Source organism: Somniosus microcephalus, chromosome 5 (genome assembly GCF_052327205.1).
Source record: "Somniosus microcephalus isolate GS21.2 chromosome 5, FLI_Smic_1.0, whole genome shotgun sequence".
In the NCBI taxonomy this organism is placed as follows: domain Eukaryota; kingdom Metazoa; phylum Chordata; class Chondrichthyes; order Squaliformes; family Somniosidae; genus Somniosus; species Somniosus microcephalus.
Window position 1 is genome coordinate 73002495 of NC_140991.1, and position 25803 is coordinate 73028297.

The window sequence follows — 25803 nt, forward strand, 5'->3', positions numbered from 1 at the left end:
TGCTTAAAATATTACTTATGAGATATATATACTTAGAGATTAAAAGGGAATACCGCGTCGCTGTAAGACGCTGAATTCACGAAAACCAGCCTATTTCTGCGGGAAACCTCTGAGATGTGCTTTGTCCGCCCTTGGACATTTTGTGCTTCTAACTTTATTCTGATTGAAAACTTCCAAAATGAAATTTATATTTAATCTAGGTATTTGCACACTACTTAAAGCAGCTTACACCACTATGGAGTCGAAAATATACAACTGATTTTCGAGATCGAGAATGAATTCCCTTTGTTTCTCCCTTGCTGCCCACGAACCCAACGGCATGTTTGGAAATGCTTACCTTCTGTGCTTTAAAATCGACAAAAGTGTTTCCATGCATATTAGATCTCACGAAGCTCTTCAGCGGCAGCTATAAATATAGCAATCGGTATTTAATGCACTACATATTTTCCTAATCTTGTTGTTTCTTTAAGGGCTGCCTTGCCGAGCACGTTGTTGCAGTAAGTAGACCCCCGCCTTCTGAATCGGTTACGTTACGACCCTCTAGTCCATCCTAATTCTGCTGCTGCCAGTCGAATTGAATGTCGAACTTTCAAAGGAAGTGGCCTACAACTCCATTAAGAGCCCAGAAAAATATATATTTTTCTTCAAAATTTACTTTTCTTGTGTATCTTTGAGCACTGCTGTTGTTTAAATTTGATTTAAGTCGACGCCTTTTAAACATAAGTTGTAATGAAAAAGAAATCGCAAAGACTCGGTCCCTACGTCCCATTAATATCGTTGCAAAAATGTTTTTTGAGTTTTGAAAGAAATCGTCTTGTTTCTGTTTCTTATCAATCAACAGACTGCATTCAAAAGCCTCAGCAAAGTTTTAATTCTGCATGGAATTGTGAATTCAACCAGGAAAAAGTAAATTGTACTTCCGAGTAAATACTCAGTGTAAATGGTTCGCTCTGCTTTATCAATGTGCTTAAACTGGAGATAGTTTCATATATTCATTACAAATATATATCTGTATAAACACATGACAGGTTTAGAAAGAAGGTTAAATTTGTCTTAGTCATAAACAACGGTCTGTGTTTTTATATGTTGCTAATCGTTGGTTATTGCACAGCCACAAAGTAATTGTTCTCCAAATTGCGCGTTCTAAAAATCCAATTACATGTGAATTTTATAACGTGATTAGGATTTTAAATGATATTTATCAGCACAAGCTAAGTGTTTACAATACAGCTAATAGTAATATAATTTCAACCTTTATTCTTGTCGGTTAGCAAAGCAAAATTGCATAACACAGTGTCTTGACAGTACATGTTTTTATTTCTCAGCGCCTACATTAACGTTCACAGCATATTGTTCGTTTACTACTATCTGAGTCTATTGAAGTACTTGCTGTGTCCCCCTAAATTGATTGGTGAATGCAGCTTTCTGAAGGAATATTTCCGTTTTTTTAAATAGACAACATAGGGCAAGTTCAGTCTTCACCAAATTATAATACTATTTATGACATTGCTGCTTCTTGCCAACTGACTGCGAGTTAACCATTTCTCACGTCATTTGACCGATTTGTACTACATTCAGAATTTGATGCAAGCTCAAACCCTCGGAACTTGCTTGGTTAGATTTTTTTCATCATGATCACTTGGTCCACAAGAAAACTCTAAATTCCTACTTTATTTCTCTTGTTACCTATTACTTGAACATTGATACTTGTGAGAGAGGAATATAGTCCCTCTTTAGCTGCTTTTTCTTGCTTAACCATTATCAGCAAGAAAGGGCGTCCTTTCTTTTTAGCAGAATGCACACTCTTATGGTCTGTCGAGAACAAAGCCTCCCCAGCCCCCCTTTGCATGTTCAATGCTTTGCAAATTTAGAAAGGCTGCATTGAGTTCGGGATAGGTCAGGGGGCAGGAGAGGGGTAGAAAGGTCAACACATTTTGATTATGGGTCAGTAGACAATTGGCATACAGTCTATATGCAAGTAAAATAGAACAAATTCCTGATGGAAATCCATCCTGGACGGTTCAAGTCACAGTTAACATTTATTTTTCAACTTAACTAAAAACAAATTTTGGCATGCTTTCACCTAAAAAGAAAAAAAATCTATTAAAATCGTAATGAATTTGCAGAAAAACGAAACAATATGTAAATATTCAGCACCAACTGAGGCATTTATAAAGTGTCACTTTTCGCAGTGTTTAAAATTTGTCACAAAAGTGATACTGCACCACACACAGTAAGGTTGGTTGTTTTTGTAACAGTATGCCATTCAGGCAAACACAATTACAATAGTTTATAAGTGAACAGGGCTGGTGAAAACTTAGATGTTTCTTGAACAAATATACAATATTAACCCGCATCTTGGTGCCATATAGTTCAAATGGTCCTCTCTTAACCGTCCTTTGTATTCCATCTCACATTAAAATGTACCTTACTATTAATTGTGGATTAACAGATCGTTCTGATGTGATTATTGCTTTGGTACATGTCTGGACTTTTTTTGACTAGAGATATAAAAATCTCATTAATTCGATAAAGTGTGCCATTAAAACGTTTGCTTTTCCATCTTATCAATATAAGTTATATATTGTGGCTGCATAATCTTGTAAACTGTTCTAAATGCTAAATATCATACTTTCTAAAGTACTAGTTTCAACGGTGCAACTGATTGCATGGTTGTAAAAGCTTATTTCGATGAATAAAACGCTTTTTGACCAAGGAGGAAAACAAGAAGTCACTCTGCATATGTGTGTGAGTCGTGTCTCTTTCTGATAGCGGTGAATAAAAATAGACTGGAGCCTCTGACTAAAAACAATCACGATCCATCCCACAATATGAAGTTAAACAGGCCACTAGACTTATTTATTTAGGGGTAAAATTAATAAATAAGATTTGTTGACAAGTGAGATAGAAGCTGTTGATATACAATTTCATCCAAACACAGATGGCAGTTGGGTTTTAAAACAATCACATTAGCTCTACTGTTCTTTGTGATTAAAATATGCTTGTAATTTAATTTAAATAAAGCAACAGTATTTATCTGAATATATATATAAAATACTACAAAATTATACTTTGTGTGGCTGAAAATCACATTTGATTATTTACCCTACTGCTAGAGCACCCATCCCGTTTGACAGTTTTACCTCTGTAACTAATGTTTGTTTCCCATTTGTCCCGACGTACGGAGAATATCCTATTGTAAGAGTGGGTTCTTTTTTGTTAGCTGAATGTCCGAATATAGTAAAGTAGTGCCTCGAAATTATATTTTATGCCACTGCTCCAAATTATATGTATTCAAACTATAAGTTTAATGTCTCAAACGGGGAATCATATTTATCTGCGGGAATCACCTGCTATTGTAATTAGAACAATCAGTGTTGTTCTATGAAGGATGCTGCTGTCGCTGGGATCAAATCATTTACAATGGTCTTATATTTGATTAAAATGACAGGCAGCCACCTTGCTGTGCTGTCTCGCTGTTATCAATTCAGACATCTAGACGTTGGATGAAAATATATGTAAAACCCCTGCGTGTCGTTATATAAATACATTGGTGTATTTTCCCTTATATTTTAATCAAGGATTTTACCCCTGTTAGTCTATGATGCATGTTGGTAGCTAGTGACAAAAAGCAGCTCGCCATGTAAATCCATCCGGAGGCAACCTGCCTTTCGTGTATTTATAGAGGGGCCTCGAAAAGCTTCTCTTCAGATTCAACCCCTTGTTCCTAAACAGCCTTGGATATACGACGTTTAGTGATGTGCAAGAGCGACCTGTCATTTTCTGTCAAATATTGATGGTGACAAAAACAACTGATGGCAGAATTAAACAGCAAAAAATGGTTGTATAAAATGCAAGTAATGACAGTAATTGTTCAGTAATTTTGTGAATTATAAGTAGAAATTATTAAATACGCCTTCGTTGTTCTCATTTTAGCATTTACAGTAGTTCCCCAAATGCCTTGCGTGCCCCAAATGGGCAGCCATTACATGTTTTGCCCTTATGGTCCCCATAAACCAGTTTTATACATTACATCAGCTAGCATAAATTTAAAGCGATTTGATGATCAGTCCATTGTACTGTCTGTGCAGAACATTAAATAATGACAAAAATGGTATGTGCGTAGAATTTCTGTCTATATTTTCTGTTGAGTCTTTTGCAGCATATTGTGCAAATCGTAATCCAGAATTCCTTTAACAACAATCAATATGTCTTTATGGGGCGAAGGCTGGGCTGTAAAGATGACCTATTCTTGGGCGAAGCACAACTATTGTGAATGAGTCTGTGTTTTGACACATTTTATGATACTGTGAACCTAAGAATTCATACAAACCAAGAACCGTTTAAGCAGAAGGCTAATAAAGAAGCATTAAAGATCTGCTTGTCGTCAGCAATAACTGCAATGATGCGTTGTCTAGTGCATTGACCATTAAATGAAGTTTGATTGTAGAAATAACTAGCTCCCTTTCATCGCTTCAGTAACCCATCGCCCCTTTTTGCAGTTTAGTACTGTTGCGTCGCAAATAACGCTTCTGCTCCGCCTAATCTGCACTGGATCGCACTAATTTTCAGACTTTCTCTCGGATTGCTGAAAAGTTTGTGTGTATACCTTTTCTGGCGATCTACAGTGTACCATGTTCGGTTTTTGCACTTTAAGAATAGTGCTTGGCAGTTGTGCACAAGGCTTAATGTATACCTAGTCACAGCGCTCAACTGCCGTGCAAGGTTTTTACATACTGCCAGCAATCGACTCCCTTTATGCTTAACTGCCTGGTCAGAAGAGCTTCAAGGAGCTTAAATTATTAAGATATTCAATCTCTGTTCCGCGTTGCTTTTTCTTCAACGCAGTAAAATATAAAGTTTAACGTTGTTGCGGACGTCTTCATGGCAGTTTCCAGATACCTGCTTCTCCAATAGCGAGGTGGCCATTGTGAAAACGGATTTCTGTGAAAAGCACAAAATACGTGTGATCCATTTACCCTGCTTTCATCCTGTAGCTGAGAGAAACTTGCTAATTTGACTTTAATTTACTATATATATATATATGTCTGTATAGTTACATGGGGCATACAGTGTTATGATATCCATGTTTATGATCCTTGCTGTAGATGTTATGCTAATCTGCTGCATGAACTGCGAGGAAGTTCACTAGTCTCATTCTGCGAGGGACTGTTGCTAGACCATATTTATCACACGGAGATCTTTGTATGTGTGCGGGAGGGGGAATTGCACGCTAGCATTTAACACGGCATCTTTTAAAGACCAATCCTCCCCTTTCGGAATCGTAACGCGATTTTAAAATCAGTATATATTTTTTTTAATGTGAATATATTCTGCAACGGCTCTCGATTCCTAGAATGAGAAAGTTCCAGATAATACGTGGTTCTCTGTTCGTGGCTTCATTCTATGGGCGCAGCTTTATACGTTTTGAAGAATGGGAAAATAAGCGTTGCATTTAGCTAGTTGAAGACGCTCGTCGTTGTAGATGTCGTACGCTGGGCTCAAACAAGGTTGCTAATTCATTCTGCAAATAACAGTTAAACAGGGAAATGTTATATACACGATTACATGCTTTTACAATTCTATTCTATACTGGTATATTCTGTGATTTACCCCCTTCGAATTGTTAAACACGTGTTGATAAACCAATAAGACAATATATAAGAAATAAAATTCTATTTGTCTCCCTAAGAGCGCGAAATCTTCAGCTGCCTTTGATGCAAACTCTACGCTGAACCTGGAAAGGTGATTTTTCCCCTAAGGATGAAATATATTTTATATTAAAACCACAACATATTATTAATATCTCTTTCTTATGAAAGAAGATTGGAACTTTTGACTTAAAGGAATAACTGCCACCGAAAGCCTTTGGTAAAGTGGGAGACTGCCTTTCTTCAAATAAATATACATATAGAATATCTGCATCAAATATTTTGTATCCAGAGCACTGGCTGACTTAAACAACGCGGAAAGTCAAGTATAAAACTATTAAGTGCAGGCTTCTTCTATATACATTTATATCTACAATGTCGGAAGGCATAATAAATAAATGCATAAAATAACCCAGGTAGCTTGCGGCTGCTGGAGCGCTTTTTGGATGATGTTTTGTCTTGGGGGTGGGGGGGGGGTTGTATATATTAAAGATTTGCATACTAACTGTATTTACTTCAGAAAGAGGGTGGGAGTATAAGGGTATGCTAATTAGTGGGGATTTTTGGAAGGGGGTGGAATATCAATTTTTATTGCATCACCTGTCAGTGGCATCCAATCAGAGCTGGCTTTAGGGGAATTAACTGATGAAGGTGTCTCCCGACGAGCTCACTTCACTCTGTCATCTTATTTGTGGGAGAAGCAGCGGCGGGAATAGCAGCTGCATTTCTCTCTCTCTCTCTCTCTTCATTCTCTCTTATACAGTACAGTATATCCATGAGTATTTGGAAAAATTAAAGATTGCAGGTATAGCAATACGCATAAGTTGGAAATTAAGCTGCATATCAATAACACGCGATGCTGCTTATATATATATATACTGTACCATATGTTATGTATTAAATATATCCCAAAGTTTTTTTTTAATCAGCTGTATCAGAAACAATAATTATATGTGTTTTTAAACAGGATGCCATGAGGAATGTCGAATTCCGCAGTCGATGTTTTTTTCCAGCGAATGTGGGCCATAATTTAGGTGGCGAAATGGGAGACTTGGAGTCGGGTTATGAAGAGGTGGATGGCGTGAGACTTGGTTATCTTATAATTAAGGGGAAACAAATGTTTGCGCTTTCCCAAGTATTCACTAATCTGCTGAAAAATATACCCAGGACAACCGTACACAAAAGGATGGACCATCTAAACGTGAAGAAACATCACTGCGATTTGGAAGAATTAAGAAAACTCAAGGCAATAAATTCTATTGCTTTTCATGCAGCTAAATGCACTCTAATTTCTCGGGAAGACGTGGAAGCCCTGTACACTTCGTGCAAAACTGAACGAGTTCTTAAGACCAAGAGGAGAAAAATAAACAGAACCTTATTATCAACCGAACTCAAACAGGAGAAAACCCCCACTGATCGCTACGCAAGTTTTTTGAAAGAGAACAAAGTTTGGTTGAGTTTGAATGGAAAACCCCAGCCTTTGGCTGGAATGAGCAAGGCTTTGCAAGGAGACGGCAGCTCGCTACCGGCCTCCAATCTACCTCAATTCTACAGCAAATTTACCAGCCACAGTTACACTGAAATGGTCCGATCACATTGCAAAACCCCTCAAAACTACGAAACTGCTGAAATATCAAGCAACTGTGTAGCATTTCACACAAATCACTCCTTATTTCGGAGCATGATTTGCAGGCATCCCGTATTTTACCAATCCGCCATCGCTTATTATCCTAAGTCTCCAAACGCTACCGGTTTGACGTATTATTTCAGGCGCAAAAGTTCGTGTGAAATCACTCAAAAACATTTGGGGAGTTCCAGCACCGCCAAACGAGTCTTGCTGGCGGCAGCTGCTCCTAAATCTTGCAAAACTAAAGGAGGGGATCAGTGCTTGAATAAATTTCATCTTGCCAGCGGACTGCATTGTAACCAGGGGCCCTCGCAAGAAAGCTGCAGCAGCGATTCGGAGTCGAGCTCCTTCTCTGATCGCGCTGACAACGACTCGGACTTTGGGTCGAGTTTGTCGAGTTCCAGCAACTCGGTTTCGTCGGACGAAGAAGAGGAGGACTCGGTGTCCGAATCCTCCGACCTAACCTCGGCCAGTGACGAAGACAGCTCGTCCGAATCTGATTCTAGCTCCGTTTCCAGCCAAGTTTCGGTTCAAAGCATACGATTCAGGCGCACCAGTTTCTCGAGCATTTGCAGCAAACCTCTCGTCCTCGCGCAGCCGAGTTTCCACTACCAGTTCCAAGCCAAAAACAATAATGTCGTGTATGAAGCAGCCGGTAGCGATCTCCTAGAAGGCAGAACTTCGCATTGTAATTTAAAGTCCGCGACTATTGTTAAGAGAAACGAGCAGAACTGGACTATCAAGTCACATAACGTGTGCTGCTCAACTGGCTATGGAGGTTGCTTTGCAGAGATAAATAATAATAGGATATCTGAGCTCGCATTCCCACACTCCGAAATTTCACATTATCTAAAGAGGACTGAATCGACAATTAACTGTGCTAAGGAAGGGGGCCCTGCACCTAGCCCAAAGGGAAACACCGAGTTTCCACAACAAAGAACATTAACAGAGTCAAAGAAATGTCTTGGAGCATCTATATCACACTGTGCAGAAGAAAACAATGTGACAATAGTTTCCGAGCCTACAGACAATGATTCTCCATTAGCAGTAAATGTAGAAACAGAATCGAAAATCGGCAATTTCATCGCACTGTCCTCCGCTTTCCAGAGTTTAAACACGGACAGCAGTCAGGGCCCCGCCGACCATATCCAGAGTGACGATGCAGACATGGGGAAAGCAATTATGCACAATATTACAGTAAAATTAGAAGAAAATAGCTGTGAGGAAGAGTACGGATATGTGACTCAACAGCCTAGAAAGAAACTCAAGTATGCGTGCAATGTATCGAAGCAAGCAGTGACCACTTTAAGTGAAAATAAAATACGAGACTGTTTTTCGACAAAAGCAAAGGAAAGCTATGTGTGCACTGAAAAAGCCACCACTTCCCAAAATGCATCCACACCAAGCGAAGACCTTCAACGCACTTTAAACATTCCAGTATTAGAGGACTGCGAATTTCGAAATGGTGCAAGAATAAGAAGGAATTACAGGACTTTAGTGTTGGGGAAACAGCACACTTTACAAAGCTCGTCAGTCAAAACAATTGTGAAATCAGAGAATCCGCGTCTTACAGGTAAAACAGATGTGCATGAAGGAACACTAGAAGAATTTGCTGGTACAAATAAACGTAAACGAGTAGCCAATGGTGTAGCATCCACGGTGAAAAGGCCATTTAATTTCATGGCAAATTTTCCCTCTCCACCGTCACTAATTATTGGCAACGATGGGGATTTGTGCCCTGCGTATTCACTGAACTCTACTAAGGATCTCGAAGCACCTCAAAAGGCCCATCCCGTGTGGAAATGGCAGATGGGTGGTGCTGCAATACCTCTCCCGCCTAGCCATAAATTCAGACGATTTAACTTATGAAAGGGATATTTTGGATAAGGAAACTTCTGTTTGTGCAAATTTATGTTAAAAAAAAGTACTTTCCTGTTTTCTTTGTCATGAGCCATGACCGGATATTAAGTCTCGACATACAACAAAATTTCATATTGGAATAATGTTTTAAAGACCTAAAACCTTTCGTGTGGATTATTCTATTGATTTACCAAACACTGCTATCTACTGACCGAAGCATTCCACAGTACACTTTCTGAACTACTAATGTCACTTTGAGGTTGTTTTACGGTTGTTTTCGAACACTTAAATAAAATTATTTCAATGTTCAAATTATAAGTCAGTACCTACACAAGGTTACTGCATAATGTACGTCAGAAGTCGACATAGTGAAATGTTAGAAATGAGCCATTAAATTTATGCACTACAGTTTTAAATCGCAAATGACTTGATGTTTTGCCTGAGTGATTGATTATACTGTATTGGATCCGTGGCAAAGTATGAATGTGTATTTAACTAAAAAAAGGAAAAATGTACTTTCATCTGAGTCAATATGGCGGTCATTCTATATAAAATAAGCTTTTATCTTGAAAGAGTCCCTATCATTGGTGTTTAGATAGATAAGCGCAAGCAGGTTACTGATTTCAAAGCTTTGTTGTCTTTAGTTCTTAAACGTAAAATAATTGCTTTAAATGCTTACCACTGGAACTCTGAGAATAGCTACAAAATTAACCCTAGTTATAGTGCTAATGTTTCATAAGTGTTTTCATCTGACCTAACTTTATACAGACTTGCACACAAGAAACTAAGATTTTTTTTTAAATCACTAAATAAAGAGTGAATACGAAGCAGAATCAATCAGCAGTCAGGGATCTTTAATTTTGGTGACCATTAGATTTTAACATTTAATTTGAAGACAATGAAGAAATAATACAGGCACGTGGCCCACCATGCAACTTACAGCTTTAGGCCTTACAAAAGAGCAAGAAACTAAACTGATTCTGCATGTGATGTAGATAGCAAACGTTCACCGAACACACCAGGAATACTGCTAATGACAATCAGTCAACCATACTTACATTTACACAAAAAACAGAAACTCGAAAATACAAGCTGCATTGCAAAGATTTGGGTAAGACATCTTTTATTTACTGTAGTCAGGGGCTTACTCAAGAAAGTCTAGAGAGTTTGCACTGTTGATATTATATCATTTAGCCTTGCATTGGAAAGAATCACAAATGATGTAGATGTAGCTTGATTACATTTGTTTCATTTTTCTAGAATCTAATATGTTATTATTTACACAATGCTTGAAGTGCAAGGGGTAAATTTACTTGGCATTTTAATTTAAGAATTACAATTACATGGATTGGCAAACAGTATGTTAATTAGGCATTTTGCACACAATGAGAACGTTTTAGTTCTCTGAGATATGCAAGATAAGTGTGGTTGTTTGAAATAAAGATGTAAACTTTGTAAAACTGAATCAAAGGGAAATACTTAAAGTTAACGATTTAGAAAATATGTTACATTCGTGCTTTGCACACACACGCACACATACAAGTGTCTAGGTCTCTGGAAAGATGGTAATGAGAAAACATGCTGGTGTTCGTGAATTTATTTTTCAGGATGCATAACCAGGTTTGGCAATATAAGAGTATTACAAAAAGACCAACCACGTGAATAACAGAAACATAAAATGAAAGTTCTCATTTTACTTTTGTTGTCACTATCTTCTGTACATCTTTTTATGTACTCTCATGGTTTACACTTAAATATTTATAGAATTGCTACATAAAGTATGAATCAGAACGTACAGAATAAAAGTACACTAGTAACTAACGGTGCTGTTAAGCAGTGTCAGTGGATACCACTTCGAATCCCCCTATCACCACAGACCAGTCCCTTGTTATATCTCCCAAGGTCACTCGATATTCGAACCAGACAGTGGGTAATTTCAGCTTTCAATACTATCCTCTATGCTTCTCATACTCCATTAATGTAGATGTTTTTTAGAAACATTTTACTATAATGGCTAAAGCAGAAGCTCTTACTATAACCTATTGTAATCCACAGCGATCTTATTCCTAATCCATGTTCATAAATAGAGTGAAATTTTCAACCAGCAAAAACGCATGACACATTGCTTATTTAAGTTAATGTGCTGCTAACTGTAGAGCACTTTGCCATTGTTGACATATGTGACTTATTAGCAGTCTATATTGCAATGATTTATCCTAAGAGCCTTGGTTTAAAAAAAGGGTGTTTTCATTGGTCAAGCACTGATTAAAAACCATTTGAAATACTGTAAAATTAGCTATGAAAAAACCATCCTACAAATGTGACTTTCAGCAAAACAACTACATGTTGTGTTATTTACCTTAAAGACTCAGCAATTATTCACCAGGCAGCCATAATTTAATGAAAGCAGGTATCTCTATGTTTGTAAAGAGTTGTTCAGAAGGTCAAACAATGTTTTAAGTATATTCATATGAGTGATGTAGTTAAATGCATTTTGATGTTGAAACAACAACATAGTCTTGTATGAACATTGAATTCACACAGTTGTAACGAGTGATCTCGATTCTTTTCAAAAATGTTAAAATCATTGTTGTTGTCCTCTTCTACGTTATAAAAGTTTTTCTTATTGTTCTGCTAATGCATTTTTTGGTCTGTTTTAACATGTTTCATCTTTGTTTTAGCTCTGTTTTAACTTTGAGGCGGCCTGAAACTAATGCAGTAAAGGCTGGTAAATTTTTGCATGAGGCTCTCACAATAGGGGTTTAGTGGACTGACAGTTTCAAAACAAGGCTGCTTGCCCCTCCAGATGCTTAGGTTTCTCCTCACACCACCCTTTCGTATTTAATTCTCTCCTGCGCATACCTTAGTTTGAAATGTAAAGATTGCAACAGCTGTGTTTGCAAACAAAGGCCATTTTCAGGGTCAGTGCCACTTATTTTATAGTTACTAAAACTGGTATGATCTGCGAAACCGCAAATGCCTATGTTCCACGGCAAATATAATGAATGGGCTACATTGTTTAGCTGGCTAGTTGAAGGGATTACACGTTAACGTAAAGGTTTTGTCTTCCATATAATGATTTATATATATATATATACATAATTACATGTATATAAGTATATATGTCTAAAAGCTGGGTTCAAATAATTGATGATAATTATCCAAAACAAGCTGTTGAAATAAACAAAACAACAGTAGTAGACATTTTCTTATATCCTGTAGGAAATGCTTAAAATTTCCGCCATATTGCTCCACTGATCCCAAGGTCTTTGTTGTTATTCACTTAGAACTAGTGTTTACTGAATTTGTGACTACCTCATTAGTTTAGGCGGAACAGATCTTCCTTTTAGTGTGATTTATAACATACGCTCCTCTGACACTTTACTCCAATAATATTAAGCAGCAGCATGCTAAGGAATAAACTGGAATTAAACTCCATTAAAGATGGCGAATCTGTGTGTAGTTAGCAATTTGCCCTCTCTTTCCTATAGTTCACATGTTAATTTCGCTGTTAAGCAGGATTGTCCAGTTCTCTTTTGTGTTGTTCGCTTGCTGCTCCAAAAAGCACCCCCAAAAAACAGAGCAAATTCAACTAAATCACAGCAATCTAAGTATCAGCAAATGCTCTGGATTCCTCCTGATCGGAGTTAATGAAATTCGACAGTTAATAATAATTCGCCGATTTAAAAAAAACTTTCCATCTTACCGTTTCAAACCCACATGTTTTAATCTTCAAATGGGTTTCTAAAGTTATGGTTAGGCATTGTAATTGAAATAAAAGCTCAATTGGGTGACTGAATAATATGATCTGTACCATAACATGTGTTTAAAACATTTAGATCTGCTAAAGCATTTTTTTAATAACAATTATACTTTTTGATTTAAAAAGTACAGCATCGGAATGTTGTGGGAGGAGTTTGGTTAAAAATAAGAGATGGGGTGACGGTCCAGCTAGAATGCGTGTGCGCCCCCGAAACCCACATTACTTACAAAACGTGTGAAATTACGCACTGCTCTCCTAAAGACTGGATAATTTATCGTAAATAGTCAGCTCTTTGTAAACGACTTTATTATGTTGTTTCTTGTTAATTGTTGAGAGAATCCCTATTGTTAGGTGTGAATAGGTTTATGGGCTAACCTGGTCATTGGGGCAATCAAGAGACAGTAAATGCTCGCGGTGGCGTGCCTTTAAAAAAAACAGGAATCCAAACTGCAAACTGAGCGTCCTGTTCACAAAAAATATTAGGTGCATAGATTCGCTGGGCTATCATGCTTGTCATTGCAATGAAAAAAAAACACAAATACACTGTTGCCAGAACCTGTTAAAATGACAATACTAGTTATATAATCTTTGTAAATTACTAAATTTACAACACAACAATCTGTAAACTGGATTTTCTTTTAAATGACTCCACATTTGTGACACCACGTCCCTTCTTCAGAGTAGAATGAGCCCGGCTTGGATTTCAAGTCAAAAGGCAGAGATAACCCTGCATGCTCATACTTTCCGCCCAGAAAAAGTGGATGGAAGCAAATGATTGAATACAGATTACTGCTTATCTTAGTAGAAAATGTCGTGATTGGATTTTGGCATTGTGTGAAGTTTCTGTTTGTTCATGAAATATAGAAAATTCGTGTTATACTGACGACCTACTAAACACACTGTTTATGGATTCAGAACCAATCCATCAATGAACGTTTGTGAAGCATTTCACAATCAATCAGAAAAATCGTTATACTATCAAATTATCGATTTTATTGGAATCTCACGGTCTAATCTTTAACGCCACTCCTTTATTGTCTTAGTTTTGAGAGGCGGGCTGGAGCCTCAAGTATTCGCAGGTTAAATTTATAGTGTTTTTAAAACTCCAATTTTGAGAACAAACAGGCTAGTTTCATTAATCTGCGATCGGTATTCCCAGAGACAGCAAAGGACCCAGCAGGGGAACAGACGCTAGTGACACGTGGGGTCGGGATATTTTCCAAAGTGGAGGCGTGTTGTTAATTCTTTACTTTCAGCAGTCCTTTACCCGCAGTACTTGTGCTGTAGTCACGCTTTGCCTTTGATTTTTTTTAAATAATGTACTATAGATATACGTACTATAAAACGTTCGGTGGTGCTGATGATTAAACTATGCAATTGCAATAAACTCAATAATTCAGTAGTATTACGATGTTTTATAACACACGTACACAGACAAGCAAGATTTGTCTTTTTTTTAACTGTAGGTGATTGAGACTGCTACAAGAGGAAGCAGAGACAAAGTGAATCTGTGTGTCAGGAAAAGTTGGAATGCTCCTATCTTAAAAAATACAATCTCTGCGGAACCTTAAAACCTGTTTATTGGAAGCATCGGTTGATTAGACAATTAATGTATAATATACAGTTCACGACTTTGCCAAAACTATTACAGCCTTTTGTTGAAGGAAGGCAATTGTTTCTATAAAATGGTGCAGGTCATAATGAAACATCCGTTTTAGACGTGAGAAAAATATTGCAGTTTGTCGTGAAACGTTTCGTGTTCTGCTTAATCACTCAGCGCATATTCCCCCTTGCTTCTGTACCAGTTTGCTATCTTTACTCATGGAAACTTTATTTAACTGTAAACGGATGAGTCCAGCATAATCTATACTGACTTGCTTGGTGCAACTAAAGAGGTGAACCAAGTTTCAATAGAAGGTAAACGAAACCGTTCAGAAAATCTGTTCAGGCCGGATCTCTAAACAAGCCCTTTAACGATCTGTTCGATCTTATCGGCGCCAGTTCTCGGTAACAGTCGATAGAAAGTTTGAATGATTGGTATTCCACTCGGAGAGGAAAACAGGTCCATTGGAAATTTTCAAGGTTTTCTTGCTTTACGTTGAATTAATTGCGGAATTACAACTTTTTAAAATGTCTTTCTTTAATCAAATGTGAGTTTAAAAACATAAAACCATTTGAGTTAGTCCGATGAAAGCAATCAAAGAGACGTTCATCTTGCTCTGTAATTGTCACTCTATCCGCAATAACCTACACTAGCTTTATCTTCTGTAAAAATCTGCATTGTGTGTTTGTTCTATTACATCTCGGTTACACGTAGCACATTGGCTCTTGGTTATGTCTTTCGAGAAATAGGCTCAACCACATACAAATCTAACTTCTGAATTTAAACCTTATATCTGCAAATATAAAAATGATTTTAAAAATTCTATAGGTCATATAGGTAACTTGTTGACGACCTACCCGCTAAACGTAAAATAAAAACCACATAACAGCAAAGAGATCAATTGTCATGCATATTTAAAATCCTATCAAAACAAAATGCAGGTTATACATGCCTAAAATAAAGGATATATTACTTTTTACGGATTCTCAAAAACTAATTAAACTGTAGTAATAAAAAATTAGCTGCTTTTTAAACTATGAAAACAAGAAAGGGGTATCAAGGGGACGGGGGGAGGGGTGGTAATCACAGAAGAGAGAGCACAAGAAAGACCTTCCAATGAATTGGAAAGTTATCGGCGGAATCTAAGGAGATTCCGGGTAAAATCAAGGAAATTACACAGTTTGTGATGGTTTTTTATCCTACACGGAGCTTCTCCCATTGAACATTAATTACATGGTATCAGTGCCATGTGTATGTAAAATTATATCATCTTTCGCCTTTATTCTTTAAACTTTGGGATTTGACAGTTTGTTTTACAATATGCTGATTTGCGAGGTTATAACTACACAATATATTTTTAGTAATTTGTCAAACCTAACAATCATTTTTGTATGTCATGGCAACATTATTCTATGCATAGTTTACCTTTTACAAAGAATATGACACAGGTACATATTAAAATGAAGAGCTAGATGGAAATACATAAGTACAAATTAATTTTCACTTTAAAATATGTTGCTATCAATCATAAGACTGGGCTTTGTAGTCGCTAGTTAGCAGTTTCTGACCAATAACACGACTATAGGATCCAAGGACAAATTGAGGCGATTAAACTGTTCTACGCTAAGGATGAAAATAAGATTTTATGCACCTATCATTTGTGCTAGATGTGGCAGGGATAATCTCGTTTACGACTGATGCTCACAGTTTGTGAACGGCCCAAAGGTTAGAACTGATTGTTCGCCTATATGTTAAAATACTCTTTTGTATTGAAAAAAAATAGGGGATTTAAATATCATCCACAATTATAGGTTTAAAAGAAACCATCAGCTCTCTCCGAAACTCAGCGGTTAGAACAAACAAGCTGGATCTACATCAGTGGTTTTCTCTTTGTTCTGACTCTACACCGAACAGCTGCTTTGGCGAACTCTGCATTTCCACTTCATGTTAGGCGTTAAAGTACTAAGCATAGATCCAATTTTATTCTTATACAGAACTAAACAAAAGGTATAATGTGTGTTTAATAGTCTCAATCATTGCAAAAAATAAACTGGATTTCCCTCTCTTTAGGGTAATGAGAAAGCAAGCAGGTTGGTTTCGAGTACGCTCGGTGCATGTTTCCCCCATGCACTGATAAAACATAACAACATAAAGAAAGCCTGGCACGAGAAAAAGGCATTCGGCCCCCGAGTCCACTCCTTTCCAAATACTGTGTACAATTTGCATTGTCATGGACTCTCCTTGAAATATTAATATCCTGAACAGGACAAATAATTACAGGTAAAACCTTTGAGAGAGAGAGAGCTGACATTTATCCCTGACCACCCACCCCTACCCGGTGGCAGTAATTGTGATATCTTGCGTTAAGAAACGATGTGAGCCCAAACTAAACATACTTTAAGGCACACAGATATGCACATAAGTTTACTGGAATTCATTCAACTTAATTTACTGTAAGTATTCATGATAAGATGTTATGTAAATCATTGCGTTGATATGTCTCCTATTTTAAATACATGTTTTGGAAAAGAAAATATTTTGGCGAAGAAAATATGTTTCCTAAACTATTTTGTAACACTGTTGCCAATTTGAGGAGCAAGATCATTTGACGAGAATCTACTTTCATTTATCAGATGCAAGGCAATGGTATTATACCAAAGCCTCTCAAGCCATCTTTACAGATTCCCTCTGGAGTTTGGAGAAAAGGAAAGGTTAACGTTTGTTTTTGGAGGCAACCCCAACAAATGGGATTAGGAAAATAGCAATAAAATTTCCTGTTTTGCATACATAGAGATTTGTGACAAAGAAGCGTATTCAAATTGGAGGTTAAAGCCGAAAATTAAATTGGAATGACCTTTCTCTGTAACCCACTGTAGTCAATGTCAATTAATGTAATTGCACAGCAAGACGTGGAACTTTTTGCCTATTTTTAAATCTTCTATATATTCATTATAATTCAAGCTCAATAACTCGGCGTTAAAATTGATGTCGTCCTTTTGCAGTCTAAATTTTCCCAACCAAAAATGTAAATAGCTATCTTTAGCAATGGGAAGTGCAAATATGGGGGGAGCAGCAATACTCACGGATTCACCTGTCATCATAGTCACAATCTAGGGTGAATGACAGAACTCCACAATGAATGAAAGAAAAAGGGCACTTAAGGTTCAATGGATTGTGTGATGAACTTTTGTAAACTCGAAATAAACCCGAACTGTGAGGTACGCCAAAATGTGCTGTCGTGTTGACCAGGAGCCAACATTCCTTCAACTTCAGTATTAATGCTCACATTGTGATTAAACGTGGACGACCCCTTTACGTTGTTGTGTATATTGATCTATCTACAGGAAAGATAAACACTTCTGGCATCTGCATGTTCTGACTGTCGGATTTTACTTTCAAATAAAAAAAAAGATTAACGTGCTATCCTATTATAGAACAAATATAGGTAACTCTCCCTAAAGAATTACACCCTGTCTTTCTGGTAGACATTTAACTGCAAGCATAGTTCATGAATGCAGTAGATATTCTGCAGGAAGCCGTAACAGAATGCAACTTGCTACCTCGCCTAAGTGGCGATACTTGGAAAACTTCGGCTTCCCCAGCTTATTTAAGTAGACAAACCTTTCTAGAAAATAATACTGTGACAATAGTTTCCAGCCAGCGTCGTTCAATTATGAACAGAGTTTACTTTTATTTTTCAGCCATCTTTACAAAAATGAGAAACGGACAGAAGAAGCACACGATTTGTCTTGTCCTCACAACCTATTTCACAAGGGCGTATAGCATACTTCGGAATTCTCTCAACACCATTGTATCAGGCACCTTTAACAACTTATTTAAAGGACAACAACCAAAGATGGCGAGTATGTTTGGACTTGTAGCTCTATCTTCTTTGAATGAATTAGTTTGGAAATCTAATAAACCTCCTGAGAAGGCAGCGGCAATGAAAACATATGACAAGGATTCTACCTCAGATAATCAGTAAGTTAATAAAGCTGAATAATAAGAATACACAAAGAGTACACGTAGCAACTGTTGTACCAGAAGAAAACCCCAGTTCGATGTTCAAACCTTTTTGCTACCCTCATATAGAGAAGACCTCTAAAAAGTCATGTTTTAATCCTAAAGGCTGAACAACAGAATCAACTCAAGTTTTTATTTGGAGAAACTTCAATATATTCATCCAGTTTGTAAAACCCTAATTACCGATGTAGCCGGAAAATGCCAGTCATTACAATTTTATATAGTCGATATATAATGAAATCCCACATCTTTCCCAGCATATCAGAGTTTACAAAAAAAGCCACCTTCTTTATATTTGTAACCTTTAAAGAAAACAGAATTAAATATCTGATATAAGGCAGTGGCTCGCATTGCTTTAATGAGATGTGCCATACTGCTTCTACTGGGGTTTCCATCTGCATTCATTGTCCTTTCCAGTGGCTGGATTTAAATAAAACCAGAGTAGTCTAAAAACGTGCTGAGTAAACACGGTTCTGTTTGTAAAGCGTCAGGCAACATCTCTGGCTGAAAGATTGGGACATTTTTTTTTGCTAGGATTTAACAAAATAATGACCTACATTACGAATGAGTGATCAGACGGCCATTTCATTGTAAGTTAATATAAGAGGAAAAGCAGTGACGTTGGATACAAACAATGGCATTCTGAATCAGCTCCTTTGATTGACGTTTAGGCTGCCCGACCTCGGGGAATAGGTTTCATTACCGAGAAACACGCGAACATAGGTAGGATTATTATTTCTGGCCAGCTTTACAGCCCCTAATTTTATTTCAAAATTACACATATCGAAAAACTAAAAGATTGGCGGGTTGCGCAGTAAGAAAAACAAGATTAAATGCACAGGTTTGAACACGCGTTCCTGCCAGATACATTTTAGTTGCGTGTGTTCCAACGGTAAAACAAGACATTATTTATATATATATATATATAATTGTTATTTGTGCTGCAATACTAATTCAATCTTACAGCGTGAACAGACAGTTAAAAGGGCGTAAGCAACCCGTATTTTCTATGACTTAATAAAACAGACGAACGTTAAATTTTCTCTTGATTTACCGTTGAAAAATATAATCAGATTTTGTCTTATTTTTTTGGACAGACGTTTTTGGAATGTAGGTTTGCAAAAGTCAGGGTAAATTCTGTCAGCTGGATCGGTGGGAGTCAGAGATCACTGGGACTCGCTCCTCAACGAGAAATCACAGAGCCGCCAAGTGCGAGAGTCATCTGGAAATCTAAAAAAGTAACAGACAGTTCGCCAAAGCGCCAATTTTTTTTTTTTAACTTTTCCAAGTTCTTTCTCCTAAATAGTGGTCAGTTCAGGGCAGAACAACAACAGGGGTCAATGCAGAAATCTCCCAATATTAGCAGGTATCGCTGGGATCGCGCTGGGGTTTGTGAGCTGGAATCAGACGAAGCTCTTGAGGTCGCGGTCACAGCTTTGCGAATTCGGGGAACCAGCAGCGCGAACAGAGAGAAAGAAAATCCCTGCGGCACAGAACAGTCCCATTCCAACTTTTTTTGTTGTGGTGGTGGTGGGGGCGGGGGTGGGGGTGAGATTCACCGGGATACTTGCACTAATTGTATATATTTTGTTTTTAGAGTTAAACAGCTTGAGACGAGAAGTCTCCGCATGACCTGCATCTGGTTGACATGTAAACACGTTTCGACACATCATTAACTTGGTTGTTCCAAACGGTTTTAAAAATAAAAGTGTTTTTTTTTGGACGGTGGTTCTCGCCTATCGTTATTCGTGGATTCTCTCCCCCCCCCCTCCCCCACCTACCACCATCCCCCGGTCCTTTTCAGTTTTGCTGTGTTATATCCGCTCTAAATCGCAGAACCGTTTAAATAAACACACTTGGGAGAAGCAGAATCGCACGTCTTTTCGGGAGAGCAAACCTGCAGCACCGCGCTCCGGCGAGAAGAGGAACTGTAGTCAGGCGCCTGCAGCAGGCTGGCGACAATTTAACCCTTTCTAATCTCGTACATTTGCCCCAGCTATCAATTTCTGTGCGTCTTTTGGCTGACGGACCGACGTCTAATTTTAAAACCACATTATCAAATTCACATGAATTCGACTTTTTTTGTTGTTGATCGGGTGTATCAATGAAAACACAGGCTTTACATCTGCTAATTTTATATATTATTAATTTGTACTTCTTGTTGACAAAGCCTTAAAACATATTTACAGTTCACAACGGAGTTTCTTCCAAGTTGCTATTCCAATATGCTTATAGCTGCGGCGTCATTTTTAGGTTAAAAAGAGGCATTAATCTAAGATTACAATAAACGTCGAGGCGTGAATAAAGTCGAAATAAAACAAAAAGAACCGAAAGCAGATTGCGATTTAGAGCCCTAGTCCTGTTTTAGGAAGAAGCCCCATTTTTACAGGCTTACGGCATCGTACTGAGAATCTTTAAAGTAACACACACAAATATCTTCTCTATTAAAATCAATAGCCCAAAGTATTTAATTCTATTGATAATTTTAGACAGCAGCTGCACGAATTGTAGAGTGGCAACGAGGTGTAACTCAGATATATAATTATAATTCATCTTTAGTAAGTATTGATTTCTGTTTTATATAAAAATAAAGAATTCGAACACTGGTACAGCTGTTTCAGCCGCAGTTCGGGTGAGCAGAGTCCTTTAGCGATAGGATCAGTGGACACGGTAAGCTTTAAGGGTTGGAGTTAACACCACACAATACTGCTCTACATGGCAGCCCTGTCCACACTTCTAGCATTTGACCCCCATCAACGCACTGTTTATACTTTTACAAGTTTATAATCCAATTATTAACAGAATTATGAACCCGATGGGGTCAAAATGAGAACATTTTGCATTCTAAGCCTGCTTATTAAAGCAATACAATTTTATTACCGTTTTCAACTGCAAGAAGCGAATTTAAAACTGCCAAATGCATGTTCTCCGATGAAAATAAAGCATTTAAAGGTTAATCTTAAAAACAGATTGGAAAGGGGTTTAATATAAGGTGCAGTTGATGGATTAATTTGGCGCAGTAAAGCCAATCACTGCCATCCAACATGTAGAAATCCGTCATCCTTTCTCTTAAATTCCAACAAATCTGGAACAAGGACCCACATGTAGTCTAAAAAGTATATGGAGCCATAGAGGTTTCCCGCACAAAGGGAGGCCATCCTGTCTGCGTCGGCCCTTTGCTGGAGCAATATTTATTAATTAAAACGTATATTACTTGTGGTCAACAATACTGCTTACATAAGTATGTAACATTACATTCAAACAAGTAACTAAGCTCTCAACTTCACACAAACAGGAAAAAAATACTCGTAAATCTGCAATTCTGATGAATTTATCTTGGCGTGTTAAATGCATATAAGTGTATTTAGCGTGGATCACAACCCGTATTTCATTTATAATTTAATGCAAAGTATCATATTTTATTTCTATAACTGCAAAATGTTCTCACTAGGCAATAAAAGGAAATGCGATGTGTGTGTTTTCTTCATTTTATGTGAAGTTGCACAAAATATACAGCGGTGGAGTTGCTGGTTAGTAGATTTGCCAGAATAATGAACTCTAATACCAAAAATGGACCAAACTGGGAGTTTTTTTGAACTATTATTTTTACCTCGGCTTTTAGATGTCGAGATGTGCTAACGTGGATATAAAAGTCAAAAAAGGCACAAGAATTTTAAACACAATTTTAAATAAAAAAAGACCTTAAATAAAAAAAATCTATTCACAAAACACCTGGAGTAAAATTTCCAGTGGTTGCTGTGTGCTGGCAACATCATAAACATAATGGGAAGACTTTCTACCTTTGGTGTTTCTAGCAACATTGTAGAAATAACAATCATAGGAGGTCTTCCCGCCATGTTTATGATTCCACTAACATAGTAATCAGAGGAAATCTGCCCTAAAGTGGCCAAAATTCCTTAAAGAAACAATCAAAATATCTGTTTTTGCGGAGATCAATAAACACAGGCTTTGGGGGAAAAAAGTGCAGGAAATACACAACAGATCAGTCAGCATCTGTACAGAGAAAAGGAAGGTTCTGATGTTTTGGGCATACCCTGCCACAGTCTGAAATGACATAACCTGCCCTTCCTCTGTACAGATGCAGACTGACCTGCTGTGCACTTCCAGCATTTTCTGTTTTTTTTTATTAGCAGTAGTGAAAAACTAGCAGCCAATCACCGTGCATCAAGGATCCTTTAATCTTTCTCAACTAGCTAATGAGGCACTTTATAACTAAATGTTTAGATTATAAAATACTAACTTTTCAAATTGATTGCAGCTGCAGAATACTGTACCAGTTCCTATTTAATGACCCAAGACTTAAGGCTTAAGCCTTTCCCCCACTTTTGTTAATGTTTGTCAATTAATAGATGGTGGGCTGGGAATCCTTAGAGCAGTGCCAAACACAGCTGAATAGTCTGTTAGTGCTTTTCCCCTCCATGTTTTCCAATTACAGTAAGGAACTGTGCAAAGATTTTCAGATAGTTAAATACTTTACATAGAAGATTTATAACAGTTCAGCAGTTTAAATGGCACTTTGCACCTTACAGGGGGAGCTCTTTAAGGTGCAATCATAGAACCATAGAATGATACAGCATACAAACAGAAACCCATCAAGTGTGTGTTTTCTTCACACAGTAATTTAGTATTATCCCACCCTCCTGTTCACTCCCCATAACCTTTAATAGTCATTTTGAAGCAACTATCTCCCTTTTAAAATAATTTATGGTCTCTGCTTCAACAACAGTTTCTGGCAGAGAATTTTGCATGCTAATCATTCTCTGTATAAAGAAATTTCTGAAACTTTATTTTTTTGGTAATGATTTTAAGTTTGTGCCCTCTTGTTACTATTTCACCAACCAGTGGAAACAACTTATCTCTATTTTTCTTACCATAACCCTTCATAATTTTGATGATTTATAACTTCTTTCCCCATTATTACTTCAAAAACATATTACTTCACATTTTCTACATTGAAGTACATCTTCCACACATTAGCTAGTCTACTTCTGTCTTTCTGTAATTCTCATCCCAGTTTACCATTCTCCATATTTGGTGTCAGCAGTAAATTTCAATATTGTTCCCTTAATTTGTAAATTTAGATCATTTATGTATGTAGCAAATAACAATGGGCCTAACACAAACATCTGTGCAACACCACTTACCAGACCTTTCCAGTCCATGATATGTCTCTTTACTCCTACACTTTGCTTCCTGCCCATCAACCATCTCTCCATATGGCCACATACCCCTTAATTACATTAACCTCCTTTTGTACTTTACCAAATACTTTCTGAAAGTCCATATAAATCACATACACCTCAATTCCTTTATCTATCCTCTCTGTTGTTTTAAAAAAAAAGAATTCCTAAAGGTTGGTCAAGCATGACCTGCCCTTTAAGAATCCATGCTGACTGGCCCTGATTAAGTTATGTTTTTCCAAGTGCTTAGCAATTTCATCCTGTGTTATAGACACTAGCAGTTTACCAACAACTCAAATGAAACTAACTGGCCTATAATTTTCTGATTTATCTACGTCTCCTTTCTTGAAGAGGAATATCACATTTGCCACTCTCCAGTCCTCCAGCAACATTTTCCTTTCGACAGAATATTGGAAATTATAGCTGGAGTCTCTACTATTTCTTCACAACCTTCTCTCAGGATCTTTGGGTGTAAAACTTCCCAGTAATTTGTCTACATTAGTATAATTTCTCTTTGAATAATGAACTCCAGAAACAGTTTAATACCTACCTCTGGTGGTTCTACAATCTCAATATCCACCTTCTCTGAGAAAACTGAGGAATAATATTTATTTAGTTATCTGCCACTCCCACTCTATGTTATAAGCCTGCCTCCTGTATCTGTCAGTGGCCCCACCCTACCTTGGCTATACTCTATCAATGTGACTATAGAAAGTGTTTTATTCATTGTCTTTTATGATTTTTGCTCATTTTCTCTGATACTTCTTCGCCTTTCTAATCTCCCTTTTTGTAGCTTTCCTATATGTTTGATAGGATGAAAATGGCGAGTGATTTTAAAATTCTAAAGGCGCTCACCTGTAGGTGGTATTTAAAACAATTGGGCACCACCTAACAGTACATGCCAGTTGAAATGGTATGTTGATTGAATCCTCAAGCTAAGCGGAGAAAGTGGCAGGAGAGAATATATCAAAAGAAGCCAGTTTTTAGTCAGCAAAAAAAAAGCAAGCAAATCCCCATTAAGGAACGCTGTAGGCAGAAGAAAAATGTGCCCACCCCACCTGCTGAGCAAGTTACGACCTCTATTGTATGCCGCATTGAGCAAGTTTTTGCCCTCCTCAATGAGCAAATTTTCTGCTGCCATCCCAACTCTCCGCAGCTGAGCAAGATTTTGTACCCCCCAAGCAGGTTTATGGCCTCTGCTCCCCCTCCACTGAGCAAGTTTTTGACTGCAGTTTCATGGTAGATAAGAGCCGGGCCCGGAGGACAGCCGGTCTAAGCAAGTAGCAATTATGTTAGACACTGAAATTCTGAACAAACAGTGGAATTGGCAGCTTTTGATTAAAAAGAGCAGCAAAGAAAACCCCAAACCATCCACTGGATACCCACATCTCCCCCTCTGACCTAGAGCCCTCCAGCCAAGCAGGAAACATAAACCATACCTACCCCCACCCTGCTGTGCAGAAACTATAGACCTTCTAATGAGCAGTGTCATGAATTGCACTCAAGCAATCCTGAAATTACATACCTTTGAGGGCCTGCTTCTTAATCTCCCTCCTAACTCCTGGAAATCTTTTTCCAGAATCTGAATCTAGCAGGTTTCTCTGGGGTGCATGTGAGCTTTGACAGTGGAATGGATCCGGGCTGTCTCAAGTGCCTGGTTTGTACAGGTGTGGTTTCCTGCTGGTAGCCACTGAGCTATAGGGAAATGGGACCTTGCGGCAAACCCAGCCCAGTTGCCATCACTTGCATGTGACAGGATATGGATGCAGTTGCAAAGAAGACCGACCCTCACAAGGACAGATGAAAATCTTTCCATTTTTTGAGGCGGAGATCTGGCATTGAGCTTTACTGTGTTTTTTTTAACTCGTTTATGGGATGTGGGCATCACTGGCAAGGCCAGCATTTATTGCCCATCCCTAATTGCCCTTGAAAAGGTGGTGGTGAGCCGCCTTCTTGAACTGCTGCAGTCCGTGTGGTGAGGGTACTCCTACAGTGCTGTTAGGTAGGGAATTCCAGGATTTTGACCCAGCGATGATGAAGGATTGGCAATATACTTCTAAGTCAGGATGGTGTGT

At 37.8% G+C, this 25803-nt stretch overlaps 1 protein-coding gene and 1 long non-coding RNA gene across 2 annotated transcripts in view; both read left to right on the plus strand.

The window, feature by feature from the left end:
• LOC147117118 (uncharacterized) overlaps positions 1–2443 on the plus strand; it is a 3181-nt gene extending 738 nt beyond the window's left edge. Inside the window, exon 2 of the long non-coding RNA XR_015078375.1 lies at positions 471–2443. This is a non-coding gene — a long non-coding RNA (uncharacterized LOC147117118). The remainder of the gene's footprint in view (positions 1–470) is intronic.
• A 3673-nt stretch (positions 2444–6116) lies between these two features.
• Positions 6117–11776, plus strand: skida1 (SKI/DACH domain containing 1). Its single transcript, XM_085987806.1, has 2 exons — positions 6117–6456; positions 6619–11776. Exon 2 carries the CDS (start codon positions 6625–6627, stop codon positions 9145–9147), a length of 2523 nt encoding a protein of 840 aa, XP_085843932.1. The 5' UTR covers positions 6117–6456; positions 6619–6624; the 3' UTR covers positions 9148–11776.
• Positions 11777–25803: the final 14027 nt, after the last annotated feature.

Excerpts from the sequence above, each read along its gene's own strand:
- skida1 (XM_085987806.1), top strand. The coding sequence starts at position 6,625 with ATGAGGAATGTCGAATTCCGCAGTCGATGTTTTTTTCCAGCGAATGTG.